The sequence below is a fragment of the Gopherus evgoodei genome, chromosome 5 (genome assembly GCF_007399415.2).
Source record: "Gopherus evgoodei ecotype Sinaloan lineage chromosome 5, rGopEvg1_v1.p, whole genome shotgun sequence".
NCBI lineage: Eukaryota > Metazoa > Chordata > Testudines > Testudinidae > Gopherus > Gopherus evgoodei.
In genome coordinates this window covers 1,929,346-1,952,047 of record NC_044326.1, presented here as the reverse complement: position 1 = coordinate 1,952,047, position 22,702 = coordinate 1,929,346, and the positions used below count along the sequence as shown (strand labels likewise).

The 22,702-nt window shown below is 51.8% G+C and overlaps 1 protein-coding gene across 4 annotated transcripts in view; it reads right to left on the bottom strand.

The window, feature by feature from the left end:
• The window catches only part of C5H20orf27 (chromosome 5 C20orf27 homolog), a 181,374-nt gene that overhangs the window by 6,732 nt on the left and 151,940 nt on the right, over nt 1-22,702 (bottom strand). For all 4 annotated transcript variants that reach the window (XM_030563249.1, XM_030563248.1, XM_030563247.1 and 1 more), the window contains one exon: nt 19,200-19,322. In XM_030563249.1, coding sequence (XP_030419109.1) covers nt 19,200-19,322 — 123 coding nt within the window. The remainder of the gene's footprint in view (nt 1-19,199; nt 19,323-22,702) is intronic.

Sequence of the window (22,702 nt, the reverse complement as noted above, 5' to 3'; positions counted from 1 at the left end):
GCTGTTCTAGGAGGAAAAGTCCATTTTTGACCTTCAGAAGGGAAAACTGGTCAGCAGACAGGTTGGTTTGGGTTAGGTCCATCTCTGTGCTTCTGTGAACCTTCCCGCCCATCCCACAGTTCTCTGCTCGCCACACCAACCTCCTTCCTGACTGTGTCAGGAATTGGAGGACAGCCAGTCACTGCCCTGCAGCAAAATCAGCTCCGAACCGCTGCAGGACTCCAGTTTTCCTGGGGTTTTTATTGCAGTTTTGAAGTTTTATTAAAAACCACATTTCAGTGGATCTGCTGCTCAATCTTTGCTTCCATCTGCTGAGCAAGGGGCAGGCTGCTCTACGTACTGCTGCTAATGGCCCCCTCATCTTGCTTCGGCTTAATCTCCAGTTCATTAACTCCATTCGCTCGCGGGCACCAGAGAAAACAAATTTCCTGCGCAGTGTGATGTTAACGTAGGCAGGAAATTATTTCGAGGGCTGATGCTTGTAAAGGATGGCTTCATATTGGACCCTCTGCAAGGGAACCTCCAACCTGGCTCCTTAGAATTGTCCAGCCCTGATTCCACAAAGCACGTACTTAACTTTAAGCATGCGCTTAATCCTGTGCTGAAATCGGGGCCATGGTCTCCTTGTGCTATAAAGTCACTAGCCCGGGAGAGGTTCCTTGGGGACCCTGGGCCGGCGCCTTGGGGCCTAATCTCATTGATGCTGCAGCAAAGGGAGTCACTGCAGCCAATGTCATTCAGAGCAGAGCCTGGTGTAGCTGGGACACAGGCTTGGGCAGGGACCTTGCTGGTCTTCCTCCACAGCCTCATTTTCTCCTTCAGGAGCCCTCCCTAGCGGGCGGCGTATTTACTGCAGGGATCCCCAAACCAGAACCATCTTCCGTCGCTTCCCAGATGCCACAGCAGTACAGCCCCTCCCCCCCCATGCTGCCACCCAACCCTCCCCATGGGTGAGCAGGGGCTCCAGCCTGTGGGGTAAGACCCAGTGGTCTGTGAAGGGAGCAGGCTCAGTGTGACCTTACTTGGGGAATCCCTGTGGCCCCAGCAATCCCCTGACCCCAGCCCTTCCCAGTCACTGTGAGGGGCCCCAAGAATGGCTCTGGTGGGATGGGGGAGGAAAGTCAGCACTCCTCTGCCCCACCACGATGCCAGACTCGAATCCCCGGGCAACCAGCAGATGACCTAAATAAACTGCATTTTGGAGGCTGCGCTCCACTAATTGAATTCATCTTTGCGAATTCCATGGGCTGCTAACGAGCCCACAGAAGAGCTGCATTCCTGCACGCGTGACATGGGCAGGGAGGTTACTACCCCCGCTCGCCGTTCGGCAAGTCCAGGGGCAAGACCGCTGCCAAGGGTGTTGTGATGCAGTAGGGACTGTCTGTGTGGGGAGTGGGAGAGCAGGGGAGGACTTTAGGGGATGGATGATGCCAGAACCTGTAACCTGAGCTAGGTAAGGGAGGGGAAAGGTCAACACCTTTGCCCGGGAAGGGGGAACAAAAGGAAGGGAGTGACAGGAGGGAAGCAGTTTGAGTTTGGGCTTGGGGCTGGATGAGCGGAATTCAGGGTATCCTAGCTAGGATCCAAGCACTCTGAACCCCCAGAAGGACTCGGTGGAGGGGTCCTGACTGTGCCTGCAAGCTCTGCTGTAACCGGTGTTCCTGTTGTCCAATAAACCTTCTGTTTTACTGGCTGGCTGAGAGTCACTGTGGGTCCCAGGAAGAGGGGTGCAGGGCCGGACTCCCCACACTCCGTGACAACTGGTGGCAGCGGCGGGAGATACTGCACCCCGTGGACGGCGCTTCCTGCAGTAAGTGACTGGGGAGCAGTAAAACGAAGGGGTGATTATCCCCTGGGAGTGTGTGCCCAGTGAGAAGGACTTTGCAGTAACAGGGTCCCCCAGGGGATTGCAGCGAGCGGTCCCAGGGGCGGAGGAGTCTGCAGCTTGACCCTGGCAGAGAGGTGGTGACCTCAAGAAGGGCTGGTGCACTAGGGGTCCCCCTGGAAACTGTGGGGAGCGGCGAGCACCCCGGCCTGTGAGCGCCCAGCAGGAAGATGTATGCCAAGCGGCGCAAGTGTGACCTGCTGGAGCTGTGCAAGCAGAGGGGGTTGCGCCCAGGGAGACGCACCAAGGACCAGCTGATTGCCCAGCTGGAGCAGGGAGACTGCATGAATGAACAGAGCCCTGTCTCTGAGGGAAGCAGCCGAGCAGATGCAGCGCAGGCACCAGTGTCTGTCCCCGCTGGGAGTGGTCAGCCGGCGGACGAGGGCTTCCCGAGACCCCCCCTTCCTAGGCGTAGGGGAAGGGCGAGGAGGAGCCCAGTGAATACCGAGGGCACCGTGACACCCCCGGCCAGCAGGGGATCCTCCCGGCGAAGCTCACCCCCCAGCAGGGGATCCTCCCGGCAACGCTCGGCATCCGTGGAGCGGACGCGGCTGGAATATGAAAGGGAGCTGAGACGGGAAGAGCTCGAGTTATAGAGGCGAGAGCTGGAGGAGAAGGTGAAACAGCGTGAACATGAGCGGGAGGAGAAGGAGAAACAGTGTAAACATGAGCAGGACCTGGCCCAGCTGAGGAGAAGTGAGGCTCCGGCTGCGGTGAGTGAGGGGGGACCCAAGCCTACAAAGAGCTTTGATAAGCACTTGCTGCCCCGGCGTAAGGAGGGGGAGGACATAGATACCTTCCTGACGGCCTTTGAGAATGCCTGCGAGCTGCACAGGGTTGATCCTGCAGACAGGATCGCAGTTCTCACCCCCTTACTGGACTCCACAGCCGTGGAGGTGTACAGCCGACTGAAAGGGGCGGAGGCAGGGGACTACGAACTGTTCAAACAGGCCCTGCTCCGCGAGTTTGGGCTGACTCCTGAGATGTACTGGAAAAAGTTCCGGAGCCAGCGTAAAACCCGTGAGGTCACATACCTACAACTGGTCAACCAGGCGCAGGGGTATGCCCGCAAGTGGACAGCTGGGGCCCAAACTAAAGAGGACCTGCTTGACTTATTCATACTGGAGCACCTGTACGAGCAGTGCCCGTCCGACTTGAGGCTGTGGTTGATGGACCAGAAGCCGGAGAACCCACAGCATGCAGGCCAGCTGGCCGACCAATTTGTGGACAGTCGGGCAGGGGATGGCAGGGAGGAGTCTCGAAGGAGCAAGCCTGCCTCAACGCAGAGAGAGAGTCATCATGGGACCTCCCAGCGGGGTCCTATGGAGAACCCCCCCAAAAGGGGAACATCCAGTGGCAGGTCCCTCCGACCCACTCAAGGGGACCCACGAGACATGGGCTGCTATCACTGTGGCCAACGAGATCACATACGGGCCCAGTGCCCCAAGCTCAGGGACAGATCAAGCAGACCCAACCCGCAGAGGGTGGACTGGGTAAAAACCCAATCGGAGGAGGGGCTACATTCCCAGGAAAGGGGGGCTGGCAACATACCACCTGTGGATGCTCCAGGTTCCAGGTTTTTGGTTTACCAGGTGGGCGCGGGGCTGCCCCTCCGGAAGGAGTGCATTGTTTCCCTGGAGGTAGATGGGAGGAAGGTCACTGTGTACTGGGACACGGGCGCAGAGGTGACGTTGGCCCGGCCCGAGGTGGTGGCCTCAGATCGGATGGTGCCCGACACCTACCTGACCCTGATGGGCGTGGGCGGGACCCCATTCAAGGTGCTCGTGGCAAGGGTACACCTGAAATGGGCTGAAATGGGGGGCCAAGGAGGGCCCCAAGGATGTGGGGGTACACCGATATTTGCCCACTGACGTGTTAATGGGAGGGGACCTCGAGGACTGGCCTAGTAACACCCAGAGTGCCCTGGTCGTGACTCATAGTCAGAGTCGGCAAAGGGCACTGCACCCCGACAACGGGGAAGGTACTCGACCCGAGGGGCAGGACCCTAACCCAGGGAGCGGGGAACGCCCAGGGGCACGGTTCAGAGAGGCTGCGGCCTCAGACCCAGCCAGCAAGAGAGAGACGGTCCCCATCCCTGTCCCAGCTGCTGAGTTCCAGGCCGAGTTGCAGAAAGATCCCTCCTTGCGGAAGCACTGGGACCGGGCTGACCTTAGTGCGGTACAGACCATGAGGAGAGGTTGCAAGGAGAGGTTCCTGTGGGAGAAGGGGTTCCTGTACCGAGAATGGGCTCCCCCAGGGGAAGTAGAGTCATGGGGGATCAGGAGGCAGCTGGTGGTTCCCCAGAAGTTCCGTCACAAGCTGTTGTACCTGGCCCATGACATCCCTCTCGCAGGGCACCAGGGAATCCGGCGCACCAGGCAGAGGCTGCTACAGAACTTTTACTGGCCTGGGGTCTTTACCCATGTCCGACAGTACTGCCAATCCTGTGACCCCTGCCAGAGGGTGGGGAAGGCCCGGGACAAGGGGAAAGCGGCTTTGAGGCCTTTACCCATCATAGAAGAACCTTTCCAGAAGGTGGCCATGGACATAGTGGGACCCCTCAGCAAGACGACCCGGTCAGGGAAGAAATACATCCTGGTGGTGGTGGATTTTGCCACTCGCTACTCCGAGGCGGTGGCCTTGTCCTCTATCGAAGCAGACACAGTGGCAGATGCGCTGCTGACAATTTTCAGCCGGGTGGGGTTCCCCAAGGAGGTCTTAACAGACCAGGGGTCCAACTTCATGTCGGCCCTGCTCCGGTCCTTATGGCAGAAATGTGGGGTCCAGCACAACTGGGCCTCAGCGTATCACCCCCAGTCCAACGGGCTGGTAGAAAGGTTCAATGGGACGCTGAAGATGATGCTAAAAACATTTATGAACCAGCACCCGCAGGACTGGGACAAGTACTTACCTCACCTGCTGTTCGCGTACAGGGAGGTGCCCCAGGAATCTACCGGGTTTTCACCTTTCGAACTGTTGTATGGAAGGCGGGTAAGGGGGCCCCTAGACCTGATGAGGGACGAATGGGAGGGGAAGGCCGCTTCCGAAGGAGAGTCAGTGGTGGAGTATGTCCTGACCTTCCGGGAAAGACTGGCCGAGCTCATGGGCCTGGCCAGGGAGAATCTGGCCCGAGCCCAGAGGAGGCAGAAGGTCTGGTATGACCGCACGGCACGGGCCCGTGCCTTCGCCACCGGAGATCAGGTGATGGTTCTCATCGCCGTGAGGAGAAACAAACTCCAGGCCGCCTGGGAAGGGCCCTTCAAGGTTATCAAGCAACTGAATGAGGTAAACTATGTGGTGGAGCTGTCAAACCAGGCACATCACCGTCGGGTGTACCATGTGAACATGATGAAACCATACTATGACAGGGGGAATGTGGTGTTGGCCGTGTGTGGACATTGGGAGGGGCAGGGAGATGACCCCTTAGTAGATCTATTCCCTGGGGCAAAAGCTGGTTCCCCCCTGGAGGCGATTCCCCTCTCTGATCAGCTGACCCCGGGCCAGCACGCTGAGATCAGGGGGGTGCTGCATCTATACCGACAGCTGTTTTCCAACCAGCCTGGACGCACTAATTTGACTGTCCACCGGGTGGAGACCGGGTCACATACCCCTATAAGATGCTCCCCTTTTCGGGTCACTGGTAAAACTGCCCAGGATCTTGAAAGAGAGGTCAGGGACATGCTGGCTTTGGGGGTGATCCAGCCGTCTTCCAGCCCTTGGGCCTCGCCAGTGGTGCTGGTCCCCAAGAAGGATGGGTCAATCCGGTTCTGTGTGGACTATCGAAAGCTCAATGCCATCACCGTATCTGATGCCTACCCTATGCCCAGGCCTGACGAGCTCCTAGACAAGCTGGGAGGTGCTCGGTACCTCACCACTATGGATCTTACCAAAGGCTACTAGCAAGTGCTGCTGGACGCAGATGCCAGGCTGAAATCGGCCTTTATCACCCCTCTGGGGCTCTATGAGTTTCTGACCCTGCCCTTTGGCCTCAAGGGAGCACCGGCCACCTTCCAGTGCTTGGTGGATCAGCTACTGCGGGGGATGGAGAGTTTTGCCGTGGCGTATATTGACGACATCTGTGTCTTCAGCCAGACCTGGGAGGACCACATGTCCCAGGTTAAACAAGTCCTGGACCGACTCCGAAAGGCTGGGTTAACAGTAAAGGCTGAAAAGTGCAAGGTGGGGATGGCTGAAGTATCTTACCTGGGCCATCGGGTGGGGAGCGGCTGCCTGAAGCCGGAACCAGCCAAGGTGGAGGTGATCAGAGACTGGCCTGCTCCCCAAACCAAAAAGCAGGTCCAGGCCTTTATTGGGATGGCGGGGTACTATCAAAGGTTCGTGCCCCACTTTAGTGCCATAGCCGGCCCCATCACTGAACTGTGCAAAAAGGGGAAGCCAGACAAGGTGATCTGGACTGAGCAGTGCCAGGAGGCTTTCCGGGCGCTGAAGGAGGCTCTGGTTAGTGGCCCAGTTCTGGCAAACCCAGATTTTGACACACCCTTTATGGTGTTCACCGATGCCTCAGACACGGGACTGGTGGCGGTGTTAATGCAGGAGGATGAAAAGGGGGAGAGACACCCCATCGTATACCTGAGCAAGAAGCTGCTACCCCGGGAACAAAGCTACGCGGCCATCGAGAATGAATGCCTGGCCATGGTGTGGGCCCTTAAGAAGCTAGAGCCATATCTCTTTGGGCGACACTTCACCGTGTACACCGACCACGCTCCCCTGACCTGGCTGCACCAGATGAAAGGAGCCAACGCCAAACTCCTGAGGTGGATCCTGCTCCTGCAGGACTATGACATGGACGTGGTCCATGTGAAGGGAAGTGCCAACCTGACAGCGGATGCGTTGTCCCGGAAAGGGGGCCCTGAACTTCCCCAGGTCACTGGGCAGAGTGACCCCGCTCAGTTCAGTCTCGAAGGGGGGAGAGATGTGATGCAGTAGGGACTGTCTGTGTGGGGAGTGGGAGAGCAGGGACGGACTTTAGGGGATGGACGATGCCAGGGCCTGTAACCTGAGCTAGGTAAGGGAGGGGGAAGGTCAACACCTTTGCCCGGGAAGGGGGACAAAGGAAGGGAGTGGCAGGAGGGAAGCAGTTTGAGTTTGGGCTTGGGGCTGTGTGGGCGAAATTCAGGGTATCCTAGCTAGGATCCAAGCACCCTGAAAGCCCAGAAGGACTCGGTGGAGGGGTCCTGACTGTGCCTGCAAGCTCTGCTGTAACCTGTGTTCCTGTTGTCCAATAAACCTTCTGTTTTACTGGCTGGCTGAGAGTCACTGTGGGTCCCAGGAAGAGGGGTGCAGGGCCGGACTCCCCACACTCCGTGACAGGTGTACAGCCTCTCACAGGGAGCTGGTGCCTAGACGCTTGCACCCCACTGGCCTCGGACAACGCACTGATCCCAGCAAAGGCTCCCCCACAGAGAGGGGATCCAGAGTTTCCCCCAGCTAGCAGCCTTGGGGCTACTGAACGGGATCCACCCCTCAGAATATAGGGGAGGCATCCAGCAGTGGTTACAGACCCTCAGAAGCTCACATGGCGTTTCGCAGCAACAGCAGCAGACGCGGAGGATGTGACAGGCAGCGTCGGGTCCGTTAATAGGATGTGCTCAAAGCCGGGTAATTATTCCGAGGGAAAGGAGAGATTATACAGAGTCAGCTCCAAAGCCGCCCTGCTGCATATCATAATGCGGTTAAGGGTTAATTAAACTCGGGAGAGAGCGAAGGATGAATCCTCTACACAGCCAGCAGGTGGCAGCAAGGAGTTGAGACAGATTTGGAAAACCCCGTCTGAGGGGGCTGCTAGGGCATCACGGATCCTAGAGCGAGTTTAACACTAACTACCCGTCCCTCTCCTTATGGGCACCCATCACCATGGTCTCCGGGCACGTCCCATTCGCTGAAGAGGAAACGACTGGCTGTGGTGGGCACAGATGGCTGAACAAGTTCTCCTCTGGTTGTGAAAAGACAAGTGGGTAAGTCCATTCCCCACCTTCCAAATGGGGAAACTGAGGGGAAACTGAGGCACAGGAAGGTTTCCTGCAGTGCCAGTTCACCAGTGGCACAGCCAGGGACAAGTCCCAGGTCTCCTGACTCCTGGTTTTCTGTCGACTGGATCACACTGTCACTCCTGTGTCATAGGTAAGTCTGAGTTCCGACTGGAGTCCAGTATATTTTAGCACCAAATTCAGTGTTTGGGATTCATTAATGATCTCGAGGACGGCGTGGACTGCACCCTCAGCAAGTTTGCAGATGACACTACACGGGGAGGAGTGGTAGATATGCTGGAGGGTAGAGATACGATACAGAGGGACCTAGACAAATTAGAGGATTGGGCCAAAAGAAACCTGATGAGGTTCAAGAAGGACAAGTGCAGAGTCCTACACTTAGGATGGAAGAATCCCATGCACTGTTACAGACTGGGGACCGAATGGCTAGGCAGCAGTTCTGCAGAAAAGGACCTAGGGGTTACAGTGGATGAGAAGCTGGATATGAGTCAGCAGTGTGCCCTTGTTGCCAAGGCGGCTAATGGTATTTTGGGCTGTATAAGTAGGGGCATTGCCAGCAGATCGAGGGATGTGATCATTCCCCTCTATTCAACATTGGTGACCTCATTCCCCTCTATTCAAGATGGTGGCCTCATCTGGAGTACTGTCCCCAGTTTTGGGCCCCACATTACAAGAAGAATGTGGAAAAACTGGAAAGAGTCCAGCAGAGGGCAACAAAAATGATTAGGGGGCTGGAGCACAGGATTTAGGAGGAGAGGCTGAGGGAACTGGGATTGTTTAGTCTGCAGAAGAGAAGAATGAGGGGGGGATTTGATAGCTGCTTTCAACTACATGAAAGGGGGTTCCAAAGAGGATGGATCTAGACTGTTCTCAGTGGTAACTGATGACAGAACAAGGAGTAACGGTCTCAAGTTCCAGTGGGGGAGGTTTAGATTGGATATTAGGAAACATTATTTCACTAGGAGGGTGGTGAAGCACTGGAATGGGTTCCCTAGGGAGGTGGTGGAATCTTCTTCCTTAGAGGTTTTTAAGGTCAGGCTTGACAAAGCCCTGGCTGGGATGATTTAGTTGGAGATTGGCCCTGTTTTGATCAGGGGGTTGGACTAGATACCTCCTGAGGTCCCTTCCAACCCTGAGATTCTATGACTTAAGCCACAGGTCTGGTACAGGGAGCGACTCACAGAGAATGCAGCAGCTCTTCACTCCCTCAGCATCTGAGCTATGCTCACTGAATGCCAAGTGACATTCCTTGCCCTCTGATCAGGTCAGACCCCAATCTCCGTCACACTGGTGTAAACCCAGCCTGCCACTCCCGAGTTACTCCGGATTCACACCAGTTCACCAAGATGCCAACAGGGCCTGCGATTACAATCACAGCATACACTCAGCGTGAGCGTCTGGGTGTCTGCTTAGCCTGCAGGTATAATCCACACCTCCATTTAAGTCACTGCTGGCTTTGATCTACACACTTGCCTGGGTCTCTCACGTGCTGATCCTATGGCTATTACCTCTGCTTTTTGAGAGGCTGGGGAGGCCATTTTAAGCAGCCCAGTTCATCTCCATCAGCTCCTGCCCAAGAGCTCTGCCAACCCCACTTTTGCTGCATTGCCTGGGCAGAGCCGCCCATTTTGATCTGCCAAGGAACGGCAGAGACGTCGTGGCCCATCGAACACTGCAGTGAGGAGTTGCATGATGTAGGGCTGCGTCTGCGCTGGACGCCGGCCATTTCAGCTGAAACTTCTGCAGCTCTTCTCACTGTAGATCTAAATTGGACTGGGTGCCCATGCCCCACGCAATGGCAGTGCCTTATCACTCTCAGACACAAGCGTTGCCTTCCAGGAAGAGGTACAGATCCAGTTGTTTCCGAGCCACCCAGCTGAGAACAACCAGAGGCACAACAAGCCCTGCCTTGCTGAGCGTTGTAAGGAGCTGAGCCAAAGGCCGCTGAAGTCAGCGGAGCTGCACGTTCACTGCCCAAGGCTTTGGATTAGGCCTTAAATGTCCTGGCTCCCCATTCTCTCTCTCTCTCTCTCTCCATCGAAGACAGTTATCACTCAGTTGCCAGGCAGCGTCGGTTGTGATGCCAAATGTCAGTTGCGGGTGCCAGGGGATTTCGGTCTCAAGCTTGAAAAGCTGTTTTGTCCACTGCCATCCTTCAAGCCTAATTTCTCAGCTTTTTTTTTTTTTTTTTTTTTTATCATCAGGGTCGGTGGAACGCCGCCAACACGTCCGAGCTCTGCTGGGATGAATCACCCCTTACGCCGCAACGGGGCTGATAAGAAGCTCAGGGAATTAAGGGGGCACGGTCAGGTTAAACATCGGCCTGGAAACAAGTTCTGTGTCTCCAAGTGGTGTTACTAATAATAATGGGGAGATTAGTAACATCAGGGGAAAGACTCTTAAAATCCAGGCCTCCATCCTGCAAACCCTTCAGCACATGCTTCAGCCGCAGCAAGGCTGCGTAACGGGCTTGGAGTCATGCCTGTATTTGCAAGATCGGTGCCTTAGTCTGCTTTCTGCATATTGCTCAGCTTGGACAGCATAGCCGGGCCGATCAGTTTCACTTATAGCAGGACACGGACCCGCCCCAGCAGCCCGTGTGGGTGGGGAACAAAAAAGCTGCTACACGATGAGCCAAAAGCGATTCCACCCAGCCACCAGCCGAGTCAGCGGGGTGCTGCCGGCTCAGGTTGAATGGGACACACAGGGCAGGCGGGTAGTGATCAATCTATCGAGGGTCGATTTATCGTGTCTAGTGTAGATGCGATGAAATCAGTCCCCGATCGCGCTCCCCGTCGACTCCAGAACTCCAGCTCGCGAGAGGCGGAAGCGGAGTTGATGGGGGAGCAGCAGCGGCCGACTCGCTGCCGTCCTCACGGCCAGGTAAGTGGACCTAAGATACGCCGACTTCAGTTACCCGAATGGCGGCGCTGAAGTCAGCGTATCTTAGGTCGACCACCCCCGCTAGTGTAGACTGGGCACAGCAACAGCAGACTACAGGAGAGTCCGTGCCTGTAGGGAGGGCTGCAGGAAGGGCAGATCTCTGGCCTGTGTTATGTAGGGAGTCGGACTAGGCCATCAGTCTTGGAATCTGTAAATCAAGGGGTAGCCCTCTCTGGACAGAAATACCAACAAACTCTGCGTATTAGTTAGGGGACTCTCTGAACCCATGGGGCTCCCCTGCACTGTACCTGCTAGGAGGTAGGCAGGAGATGGGGTCTGCTTAACTGGAAACAACCTACAGCAACTTATCTCAAACAGTTCATAGAATCATAGAACATCAGGGTTGGAAGGGACCTCAGGAGGTATCTAGTCCAACCCCCTGCTCAAAGCAGGACCAATTCCCAACTAAATCATCCCAGCCAGGACTTTGGAGTGGAACACGGACCATCAGGTTTTTGCCTGGAGCTGGAGCAATTCAAAAATCAGATTTGTCAAGCCAGGCCTTAAAACCCTCTAAGGATGGAGATTCCACCACCTCCCTACGTAACCCATTCCAGTGCTTCACCACCCTCCTAGTTGTGAAAGTAGAATGAATTATATAGTAAGAATAGAAAGGATTAAAGAAATGTTGTCTGTACCTTTAAGCAAAGTTGTTGGAATGTTGCAACCAAGTGTCAGGAATACAGACATTAACATAGAACAATTGCACCGTTTAAGGGCAATTGGTGAAGCATTAGCCTTAGATCGATAACAGTTAGTAAGGAAATAGGATATGCATGCTGTGCCCCAGGTGAATTTTACTGTTTTGATTTCTTTGTCCCTTTGTCTAAATTCCCGCTCTTTTATCTGTATAAATAAGACTGTTTGGGCCTTGCATAGCCACTCACATATTCTGAATGTTATTGGCGGAGCGCTGCGCTAATAAACAGAGTGGTCTGACAAATTGTGAGTCCTGATTCTAACTTTGACAATTTGGAGGTCCCACCGAGATGGCAACCGTCTTCACTGGGGCTGTGTGATTCCTGACTGTTTTTGTAGGATGAACGTGGCAGCCGGCACCTGGGCATTTCACCCAAGCGGTCCCCCACTAGAGCGGAAAGGTGCACAGCCACAGTGAGGTCTACGCCATCGAACCTGTTGGTTCCCACCCTGTTCTGGTAGGGATCCCGGGATCTGACATCAGGAATCTGGTCAGGTAATTATTTCTGTGTTTTGTCCGGACTGAGGACTGTCCTGTCTCTGTGTCTATCTGTCCTCTTGTGGAGTGTTTGAGTCTGGGTGCCGTCTCTGTCTGGGGATCAGCCGACCAAGGGGTTCCTGTCCCCGTGGTCTGAGTGAGTGGAATCTGCACAGTCGCAGCCGCACCGCACTTTGGGTGTGAAAGCAAGGGCGATTGAGGCAGTAGTCTGTGGGCTCCTTTTGTGTGTTGCACTGGGCATCTCTCTGAGGAACCCGAATTTCCTTCTTGTGTGATTGGTGTGTGAAGTCCTCCTGTATGGGTAACCAGACGTCTAAGTCGGGACAGTTCCCTAAATGAACGCTGGCTCATTTTATGTATTTAGGATGGGTCCGGACTCCTGTAAAAAGGGTCCAGACTCCTGTAAATTTCTGGGAAAATGGTCTAGGCTAACTCAGGGGGATCCCAAAACTCAATGGCCACTGTTAAAATCTTGGAACAAAGACTGAGTGGACGTCTTAAAGGACAAACTCAGCCAACCTAAAACTAAATTGGCTAAAGGAGAGGTTAATTGTTTCATGCAGTGGTGGGAAGAGGCAAATCATAGGTGGACAAAATCAAAACTCGTCTCTCAATTATTAAAATAATAAGTTAAAAGCTTTATTAAAAGCCTCCTCTCCCACCACCAGACCGAGTGCTCTCCTTTACCCCGTTCTCCAAACCCCGGATCGATCCAACCCCTTCATACTCCCATCTCATTGTAAAAAGGACAAAAAGCTCCTTGTTCTGCTCCCCTTTGTCGGCCTCAGAAACTGATTCGTTACTGTTCCACTACCAATTCAGCAAGAGGGGGGACTCCTCAGCTAGCCCCCAACCTTCCTGGTCCCTTTCCTTGAACACTTCTTTCAAAATTGTGAAGTGACCACAATAGCACTCACAAACGGTTCATTGGAAAAAAAAGCAGGATCGGGCCCAGAAAAGCAGGCAAGCAACAGATAAAGAAACTGAAAAACAGGTTGGAAGCCCTAAGGGCATAGTGTCAGGAGTACGAAAAGCAGTAAGTGCAGGCATGAATCCCTGGAACAATACTTAAAATGGTGAAATCTGAGGTGATAAAGGTGTCATTTTGGGACATAAACAAGTGATTTAAGGAAAGAGAGTGAAAAGTTAACTCTACAGAGGCTGGAGAGAATTAAGCAGTTAAACTTTGTGGAAAATGTTAAAAAGGACCATGTTAAAGAGAGAATTCTTGGTTTCTTTGCAGCCATTCTGAAGGGAAAATGGGCCCTTTTCCAGAAGAATGCCTGTAAATCATCCAAATATATATACAGCTATGTAAAAACAAAGTAATGTAAAGAAATGTTAAGGAAAAAAAAAAGTGTATGTATCTATTTGTCTGTGAAAATATGTAAAGTTCTAAGAATCTAAACCAGCACATCTGGTTTGTAAAACTCCTGTTTTGTAGGTGTAAGATAAATTGATCTTGTTTTTGTTTTTACTGCCACTAAAAATTCATTTGACTCTAATTCAAAGTTGCAAAACTGACAGACCTTTTTGCAAGACACAGGCCATGTCTACATCTAAAATTTTGCAGCGCTGGTTGTTACAGCTGTATTAGTACAGCTGTATAGGGCCAGCGCTGCAGAGTGGCCACACTTACAGCAACCAGCGCTGCAAGTGGTGTTAGATGTGGCCACACTGCAGCGCTGTTGGGCGGCTTCAAGGGGGGTTCCGGGAACGCGAGAGCAAACCGGGGAAGGAGACCAGCTTCGCCCGGTTTGCTCTCGCGTTCCCGGAGCCACCCTGCAAACCGCAGGGAAGGAGACCTGCTTGCTCGGGGTTCCGGGAACGAGAGAGCAAGCCGGGGAAGGAGACCAGCTTTGCCGCGGCTTGCTCTCGCGTTCCCGGAGCCACCCTGCAAACCGCAGGGAAGGAGACCTGCTTGCTCGGGGTTCCGGGAACGAGAGAGCAAGCCGGGGAAGGAGACCAGCTTCGCCGCGGTTTGCTCTCTCGTTCCCGGAACCCCGAGCAAGCAAGTCTCCTTCCCTGCGGTTTGCAGGGTGGCTCCGGGAACGCGAGAGCAAACCGCGGCGAAGCTGGTCTCCTTCCCCGGTTTGCTCTCTCGTTCCCCGAACCGCCGAGCAAGCGGTTCTCCTTCCCTGCGGTTTGCAGGGTGGCTCCGGGAACGAGAGAGCAAACCGGGAAAGTAGACCAGCTTCGCCGCGGCTTGCTCTCGCGTTCCCGGAGCCACCCTGCAAACCGCAGGGAAGGAGACCTGCTTGCTCGGGGTTCCGGGAACGAGAGAGCAAACCGGGAAAGGAGACCAGCTTGATTACCAGAGGGTTCCTCGTTCCACGGAGGTCAAGAAAAGCGCTGGTAAGTGTCTACATTGGATTACCAGCGCTGGATCACCAGCGCTGGATCCTCTACACCCCAGACAAAACGGGAGTACGGCCAGCGCTGCAAACAGGGAGTTGCAGCGCTGGTGGTGCCCTGCAGATGTGTACACCTTCAAAGTTGCAGCGCTGTAACTCCCTCACCAGCGCTGCAACTTTCTGATGTAGACAAGCCCACAGGTAATTAGTGTTGTTTGGCTTTGGGAATTAGCATTTAACCGTTAAGGGGTAACTTCATTCTTTACAAAAATTAAAAATGTTTTTAAATAAAGACCAAGTCATGGCTGCAATAGGGCAGTCAAAATCAGGAGAATAGATAAAGATTCTGGAGTCTGTTTGTTTGTTTGGTTTGTTTGTTTTGTAACAATAGCAGATAAGAGCTGTAGTGAAAGAATAAGAAATTAACAGTGACCCTCTGAAGCAACAGCAGAGGTGAGGTGCACAAAACAAAAAGAAGCAATGTTAAAAACTCTGAGCCTTAAAATGGCTCTGTGGAATCAGACTGTCACTTTGATAAGGATACATGAAAACTCTGTAAGAACAAAAGAAACAGTTACACCTTATGTAAAAATTGATATGGCTAATGTTTTTAAAAAGTTATAGTATAGAAGGAATGTGCATTTTCCCTCGGACATGTGCGGTGTATATTGTAAAAAGGGGTACAAGAAATGCAAATAAAACATGCTGCTGAATTAAAATCCTATTAGGGCTCCAAAAAGAGCCGCAATAGGCTTTTTTTTTTTTCTTTTTCAGATCCCTGTGTGTTAAGACAGTCTCTGAGCTCTGCTGATGGCTTTGAATCCAAAAGTCAAGCCTGTGTTGATGCAAATTACCTAACTGATAAAGAAAGGTGAGAACTGCCAGCACAAAAGAAGCTGCAAATAAATAACATACCTGGTCAGCAAACAAATTGCCTACATAAAAAGCATGGTATAACAAGATACCTTTAATAGATTTGATGCTAATGTTATTGTTAATATTAAACATTGAAATAAATTTAATGTTAGTAAGTACCCCTGTAACAAGTTAGAGTGTATGATTTTTGGAAAAATCCTTTAAAGTAATATGGTAATGATGCTTCTCAGCTATTATCTGTGAATAAACTTAAAGTTTAACATAGTAGGAAAAACATTACAAACCTGGTCTGCTATATAAGAGGAAAAACTTGAGGTACACCACCTCATGAATTTAATAACTAAACAGTGGAATAATTTCCGCATAACCCTTAAAAAGTAAAAGCCATTAAAACCCGGCCTGCCTATAGGAAAAAAAAAACAACACAGGAAAATATGGGGTAATTCCTCTGTTTTGCCTGCAATCAGCAAGGGTATTTGTAAAAGAAAGGAATCTTTTAAGTAATAATCAATGCCACCCCAAAAGGGGTAGAAAAATGTTATTTTTGTCTTTCAGATAATCCAAAGTACTGTATAATGGCCTATGTGTATGTGTTAATTCTTGGGGAAAAGTGTTTAAAAAGTGTTAGCAACCTACTGGACCATTCATATTATACACACAAATGGAGACATGTTAAGAATTGCCACTACAGAAAAACATCATAGCTTACCATTGGTATAACATATTTTCTGGATGGTTTCCCACAACTACTGGCATACTAATGTTACTACCCCTAATTGTGTTTTTGGTTTTAAATGGTATGTGTGTAATTGAAATGTTTACAATGTGCTGGTGGATAAAACAAATGTGTGCAAAGCTAAAGCCACAGGCCCAAATCATCTCCCAGTATTTTCTATTACATGGACTAAATAAGAAGTGACACTGGCGATTAATAATCTTAGTGTCAAAAGGGGGATATGTAGGAGCAGGATTTTATAATGTCCAATAAGAATTAAAGTATAATTTGATTTCATCCTGCTAGCCACTTTTTTAAAATAGCAGAAATAAATGACCCTCTGGGACTATAAGATTCTGTTTTCCCATATGCATTACAAATTGGGCCCCCTCTAACTCTGTTTTAAAATTTAGATAGTAAGAGACAGGATTCTCTATTGTGTCTATGTTAAGTAAATTAGAGAAACATTGAAGGCCTGGGTCTCAATGTACATTATCTTAGTTATCAATTGTAAAACTTAGCAAGGTTTAATTTGCAATGCTTTTTTGTTCGATATAAAATACTACTGTTTGTATTCTCAATCTATTTGTGTGAATGAGGAATGTATGCATCAGGAAAAGATAAGGTGTGAAGGCCATTGTTACAGCCAGAGTCAAGGGACGGCTGTTAAACTGTCTGGCATCTCAAAGTGGATACATGCTTCGCAGTGTAAGAATGCACCACCCCCAGCGAACCAATCATCACCTCAGGACCACGCAGAGTCAATTTTTTTGACTCCAGAAGAAGACGTAAAGGAACAGCCTGCAATACCTTACAATCTACGCTCTCGTAAGGGTTGCCAGAAGCAGATGACTACATAAAGCAAGGCCCAAGAAGAAGCAGTAGTGAGCCTAGCGCCTGCTGCCTGGTTGACATAAAACTGTAACTGCAGTTCCCTCAGTTAGGTTGTCAGAACCAGAAGGGCCCTGCCTCCAACATGCGCCTCTGGTGGTGCCTGTTCTTCGGCTGCTGGTGTCTTAAGGTCTGGGGAGCCCACAATGACAATTCTTTTATCCAGCAGCAAGTGTGGATAGCTCAGACCCTTATTATTTCTAAATGCTGGGTCTGCAGCCACATCCCAGCCCACTCTCAAACTGGTGTTCCTGTCCTGGCTATCCCACTCAATTCCCTAGACCTCACTGGAGGACCTTGTCCGTTTAACACAATATGGAACAGTAATGACACCTGGGAAGAGACTATTGGCAGTTCCTTTATCCCACTTGGGGGAGTAATATACCATGCAAAAAGACTCCTAAGGTTACAAGCAGTGGTTGAAATAATGGCATATGAAACTGGAGAAAGTTTAAAAATCCTGGCCAAAGAAACAGGGGTGATCAGACAGGTTGCCCTCCAAAACCGTCAAGCATTAGACATAGTGCTGGTGGCCAAAGGAGGGACCTGTGCTCTCATTGGAAAAGAATGTTGTGTGTTTATACCTGACAATACCAATGAGGTAATAGATCACGCTAGCCACTTAGAACAAATCGCATGTCTTCTTCATAAAGAGCTGAGTTCTTTATGGAAGTGGCTAAGTAACCTGTTCAATTTCTCTGGCATAGGAAAATGGTTGTTTCAGGGAGCCCTAACTATCCTGTTTGGAATCTTAGTGATTTTTGTATGCTTTCAGTTAATCTCCTGTTGTATCCAGAATTGTGTCACCCAGATGGCTGCCCCAAAACAGAGTGCTAATATGATGATTTTGAAAATCGCTGATGAACTAAGAGATAAGGAACGGTTAATTTGTGGAACTCAGTAAGGGTTGGTCATGGCGTACGCCTGACCAAAAGGAGGGATTGTGAAAGTAGAATGAATTATATAGTAAGAATAGAAAGGATTAAAGAAATGTTGTCTGTACCTTTAAGCAAAGTTGTTGGAATGTTGCAACCAAGTGTCAGGAATACAGACATTAACATAGAACAATTGCACCGTTTAAGGGCAATTGGTGAAGCATTAGCCTTAGATCGATAACAGTTAGTAAGGAAATAGGATATGCATGCTGTGCCCCAGGTGAATTTTACTGTTTTGATTTCTTTGTCCCTTTGTCTAAATTCCCGCTCTTTTATCTGTATAAATAAGACTGTTTGGGCCTTGCATGGCCACTCACATATTCTGAATGTTATTGGCGGAGCGCTGCGCTAATAAACAGAGTGGTCTGACAAATTGTGAGTCCTGATTCTAACTTTGACATAGTGAAACAGTGTTTCCTAATATCCAACCTAGAACTCCCCCACTGCAACTTGAGACCATTACTCCTTGTTCTGTCAGCTGCCACCACTGAGAACAGCCGAGCTCCATCACAGCTCTCTCCTCAGGAGGGCAGTCAGAAGGGATGGTTGCAAACGCCACGAAGGGGCTGGGAAGCATCTCCGCCCACACACCTGTCCCGTGAGCATGGCTGAAAGTGGGAGACTTGGCCCCTGATGCCCTCTCACCCAGCCAGGGGCCAGCTCACCGGGGTCATCGTCCTGCTTGCGGCCCTGGAGCCAGCAGACCTATGAAACATCCACAGCCAAACCCAGCTCACCTGGGGGGGACCTGCTGAGTCACTGAGCCCGGTCCCTGCGATCACAGGCAACCCCAGACACCAGCCCGATCACATGCCAGGCAAGCTCCATCTACAAACTAGTGAGACTGTGTCTCCCCCTTGTCCGCCGCCACTACTCTGAGCATGCATGAATCCCTCCCCCAGCCGCACCGCGTGTTCCCCACACTCTGCATTTCCAGCCTGAATTTACTCCTGGCCAGTTTCTTCCCATTGGCTCTTGGGCCACCACAGTCCCTTAGCTTGACTAGCTCTTCCCCCTCCATGGTTCCCCGCCCCCAGGGGATTTACAGCGCAATCAGATCCCTTCTCAGCCTGCGTTTTGCCAAGCTTTTCCAGCGTGCTGTCCAAAGACAGGCTCTCCATTCCCCGGGCCACCCTAGCAGCCCTCCTCTGCCCCGTGCCGATCCGAATGCCTCTTTCTGGAACATGGGTAACCAGAATTGTGCACAGGATTCCAGGGGAATCTGGCTGAGCTCTCTCTATTGGAAACACCTTGCCCGTTGCATCCTAAATCCCCTAGGAGTGGGCCGCAGCCGCTGATCAGGCTGCAGTCACTCACCAGGGCTGGATTCTAGGCGGTCTGTGCAGTGAAAGGCTCTGGATCCCGTTTCCAGCGCAGTTTAGAGGGATACCTACCCATTACCCGGGCCTGAACGACCACTTTGACGCAGGCACCATCATGGGTCTCGCTGGACAGCATCATCTCTTCTTTCAGGACCCCTTCTTTGTGTGCGGTGTACTCGCACTTAACACTGTAGCCTGGAATGGAGAAGGAATTAAAGCCAAGAGTCAATAGCCAAGCCCCTGAAAGGCAGCGTCATGCAGGGTTAGAGCTGGGAGATGTGGCCTACTCCTGACCTTGCCGTTGGTCACGGCAGCGCCACCTCTGGGTACCTCAACATCACCCCCAATGCATACGTACCTAGCCCCGCCTTGCGACAGGGCTGTACGGCCCTCGGACAGAGGTTTCCATTCCCACACGGTGCCTGGAGCCCGAGTCATAAACAGATAGCTAAGGGTTAATGTCTCTTACACCTGGAAAGAAGAAACCTGAAACACCTGACCAGAGGACCAATCAGGAAACAAGACTTTTTCAAATCTGGGTGGAGGGAGTTTTGTGTCTGAGTTCTTTGTCTTGTATCTGTCCCTCTCGGCTATGGGGAGGATTTCTGTTTCCAAGTTGTGAGTACAGAGATCATAAAACAATAAGGGTTATTGGTTTTTTTTTTCTTTTGTATTTACATGGTGTAGCTGCTGGAGTGTTTTGAACTGGATTCTTTTTGAATAAGGCTGTTTATTCATATTTCTTTTAAGCAACTGACCCTGTATTTGTCACCTTAATACAGAGAGACCATTTTTAATGTATTTTCCTTTCTTTTTACATAAAGCTTTCTTTTTAAGACCTGTTGGAGTTTTTCTTTAGTGGGGAACTCCAGGGAATTGAGTCTGTGCTCACCAGGGAATTGGTGGGAGGAAGAAGTCAGGGGGAAATCTGTGTGTGTTAGATTTACTAGCCTGACTTTGCATTCCCTCTGGGTGAGGGGGGAAGAGAGATTAGCTCTCGGTACTTTTGTTTTCCAAGGCTGGAAACGGGGAGGGTGGAATCCCTCTGTTTAGATTCACGGAGCTTGCTTTTGTGTATCTCTCCAGGAACATCTGGAGGGGGGGAAGGGAAAAGGTTTATTTCCCTTTGTTGTGAGACTCAAGGGATTTGGGTCTTGGGGTCCCCAGGGAAGTTTTGGGGGGACCAGAGTGCCCCAAAACACTCTAATTTTTTGGGTGGTGGCAGCTTTACCAGGTCCAAGCTGGTAACTAAGCTTGAAGGTTTTCATGCTAACCCCCATATTTTGGACACTAAGGTCCAAATCTGGGACTAGGTTATGATAACCCGAAAGGGACTGGGGTAGCCAGCAGGCAATGGATAGAGCATGGGACTGGAACCCAGCAGACCTGGGCTCTAACACTGGATTGCTGAAGTGACTTTCCCAAGGTCACCCAGTACCTCAGTTCCCCCATCTATGAAATGGGGATAAAGATGCTTACTTTCTCATAAAGCCCTTGGCGACCGGCCCCCAGACACTCTCTTGGAGCCAGGTGATAATGCAGGGAAGGGGTTAGGGTTGGCGAGGTTACAGAGCCTCCTCACTTCCCAGGGCTGGAGAGTCAGCGTGCTCAGGAACACCTGCTCTAGAGCACTACCAAGCACCAGCCGGTGCTTCGGATCGGTCCCGTCCATCACGAAGCACGGAACTTTGCAGCGACACCAGGCTCTGGGCAGGGATATGCTCTCCTGGCTCCCTGCAACCGGGCTTGGGAAGTGTCCCTCTACTGTGCCCCTGCCCAGCAGCCCTGCCATGAACAGTGGCCCGTGCCAGGAGGTCATTCCCCCCAGCAAGCTGACGGTTCAGCTCGCAGCGCCTCAGCGCAGCTGTCTGTGTGGAGCTGGGGACCCGGGGCTGATCTGCACAGACCTGGGGCTTTAATCCATCCGAGGAGAGCAGGTAACGTTTCCCAGATGCCTGCTGGACTGACTGAGGTCCGCTAGGTGCGTCTGTGCTGAGGCAGAGCCAGTGACATGAACCATCTGTGGCCAGGAGGACCAGGGAGGTGACTAGATTCGCCGTCTTTGACAGCAAAGCTAGACAAAGCTGACACCCCCTCCTCTAACCCAACATCCCACGGAGCAGCCATGGGGAGGCGAGGAATTGCAGCAACAGGAAACGGCTTCGGGGAATTCACATCGGAGCCTGAGCTGAGCGATCACAGGTGGGATTCGCCGGTGCTGAATCCCACTGTATCAAGCAAGCGTAACGCCCCGGTCTGGGGTCCTCAGTGGGGTTCGGAACTCGGCCCTTCAGCACCTCTGCGCAGCCCGCTCGAGCTGAAGGAGCAACTCCTCCAGCTGGCAGCACTAGTGGGCTTTTATCTGCTGGGGACACTGCATGCACTTTGTCAGTGTGACTAAAAGGGAGTCACTCGCAGGCTCTGCTCAGCCCTTGGCAAAAGGGCTCCACTACAGAGCTCTGAGACGTCTGCATGGGGTGATGAACGGGTGGGGCCATCCAAGTTTGTGGCCTCTGCTTATTTTCACTCGGGCCTAGTGCAGCGGGAGAAAGAAATGCAGGGTGTGAAGGGCGAGGGAGGGGACATTCTCCGACAAAACAGTCATCGGAAAAGTTCCAACCAGCTCTCCGATGACCTGGGCATCCAGGACCTCCAGAACTCTCTGCATTCAGGTACGAGACCACAGCCCAGGGAACAGCTACACCCAGTCAGCAACAGGGACCACCCCAAGCCCGTCACCCTGTGTCCCACTCTGCCTTGACTCCCTGGAGGGACAAGCTGAGGACTTGAGTTCTCACTGCCTAGTCTCTTCATGGGACCAACCCACCCCAGGAGAGCATGACCTCCCACCACAACGATGTTCTACTGGGACAATGGAACTTTTCTTCTCAAAGGGCAGGCTTGGGTGTTCAGGTCAGGGCTTTAAAGCGGAGCCCGGGGGTGGAACGCAGAGAAACGGAGCTGCAGGTTTTTGCCTGGAGCTGGAGCGAAGCTGGAGCACAGCTCCAAAGCCCTGATTCAGGAAACACCTTCAGAGGCAGGCCACTCACCTTTTGTGAGAAGCCAAGGTGAGCAGTCAACCTCTGGGCTTTCAGAGCAAAATGCAAGCCCCACGTCTCCCACCAGCCTCCCCACAAGAACCCTGACAGGAAACAATGACCCCTAGTCCCGGCAGGCTGGAGAAAAGAAGAATATCTTCATGTGGACTGCATAACTTTGGCAGGCATCCAGTGCCACCAATATGATGGGTACCAAGTTAGCTTCCTTTCTTACATTCGCCTACAGAGCTACTTGTTATGAGAACACGGGTCAATAAATCAGTCTAAGAGCCTGATTTATCATTCAGAAACAGAGGCCAAAAGCAAACTCTCAGGCAATGCTTCAAACGGGTGTGTGTTTTCCTGCCAAGCTAAGCTGACATCTTTAATACACCCTATGTGGCTATTCATTGTACACAGAAGAACCACAAGGCCCCTAACGCATGAGGACTTGTGCCCAGCTTAATTAAAATTAAAGCGGCTCCACCCCTCAGCAGCTTTGTAAAGTGCAGATGGGACTTAACCAACCAGATGGAG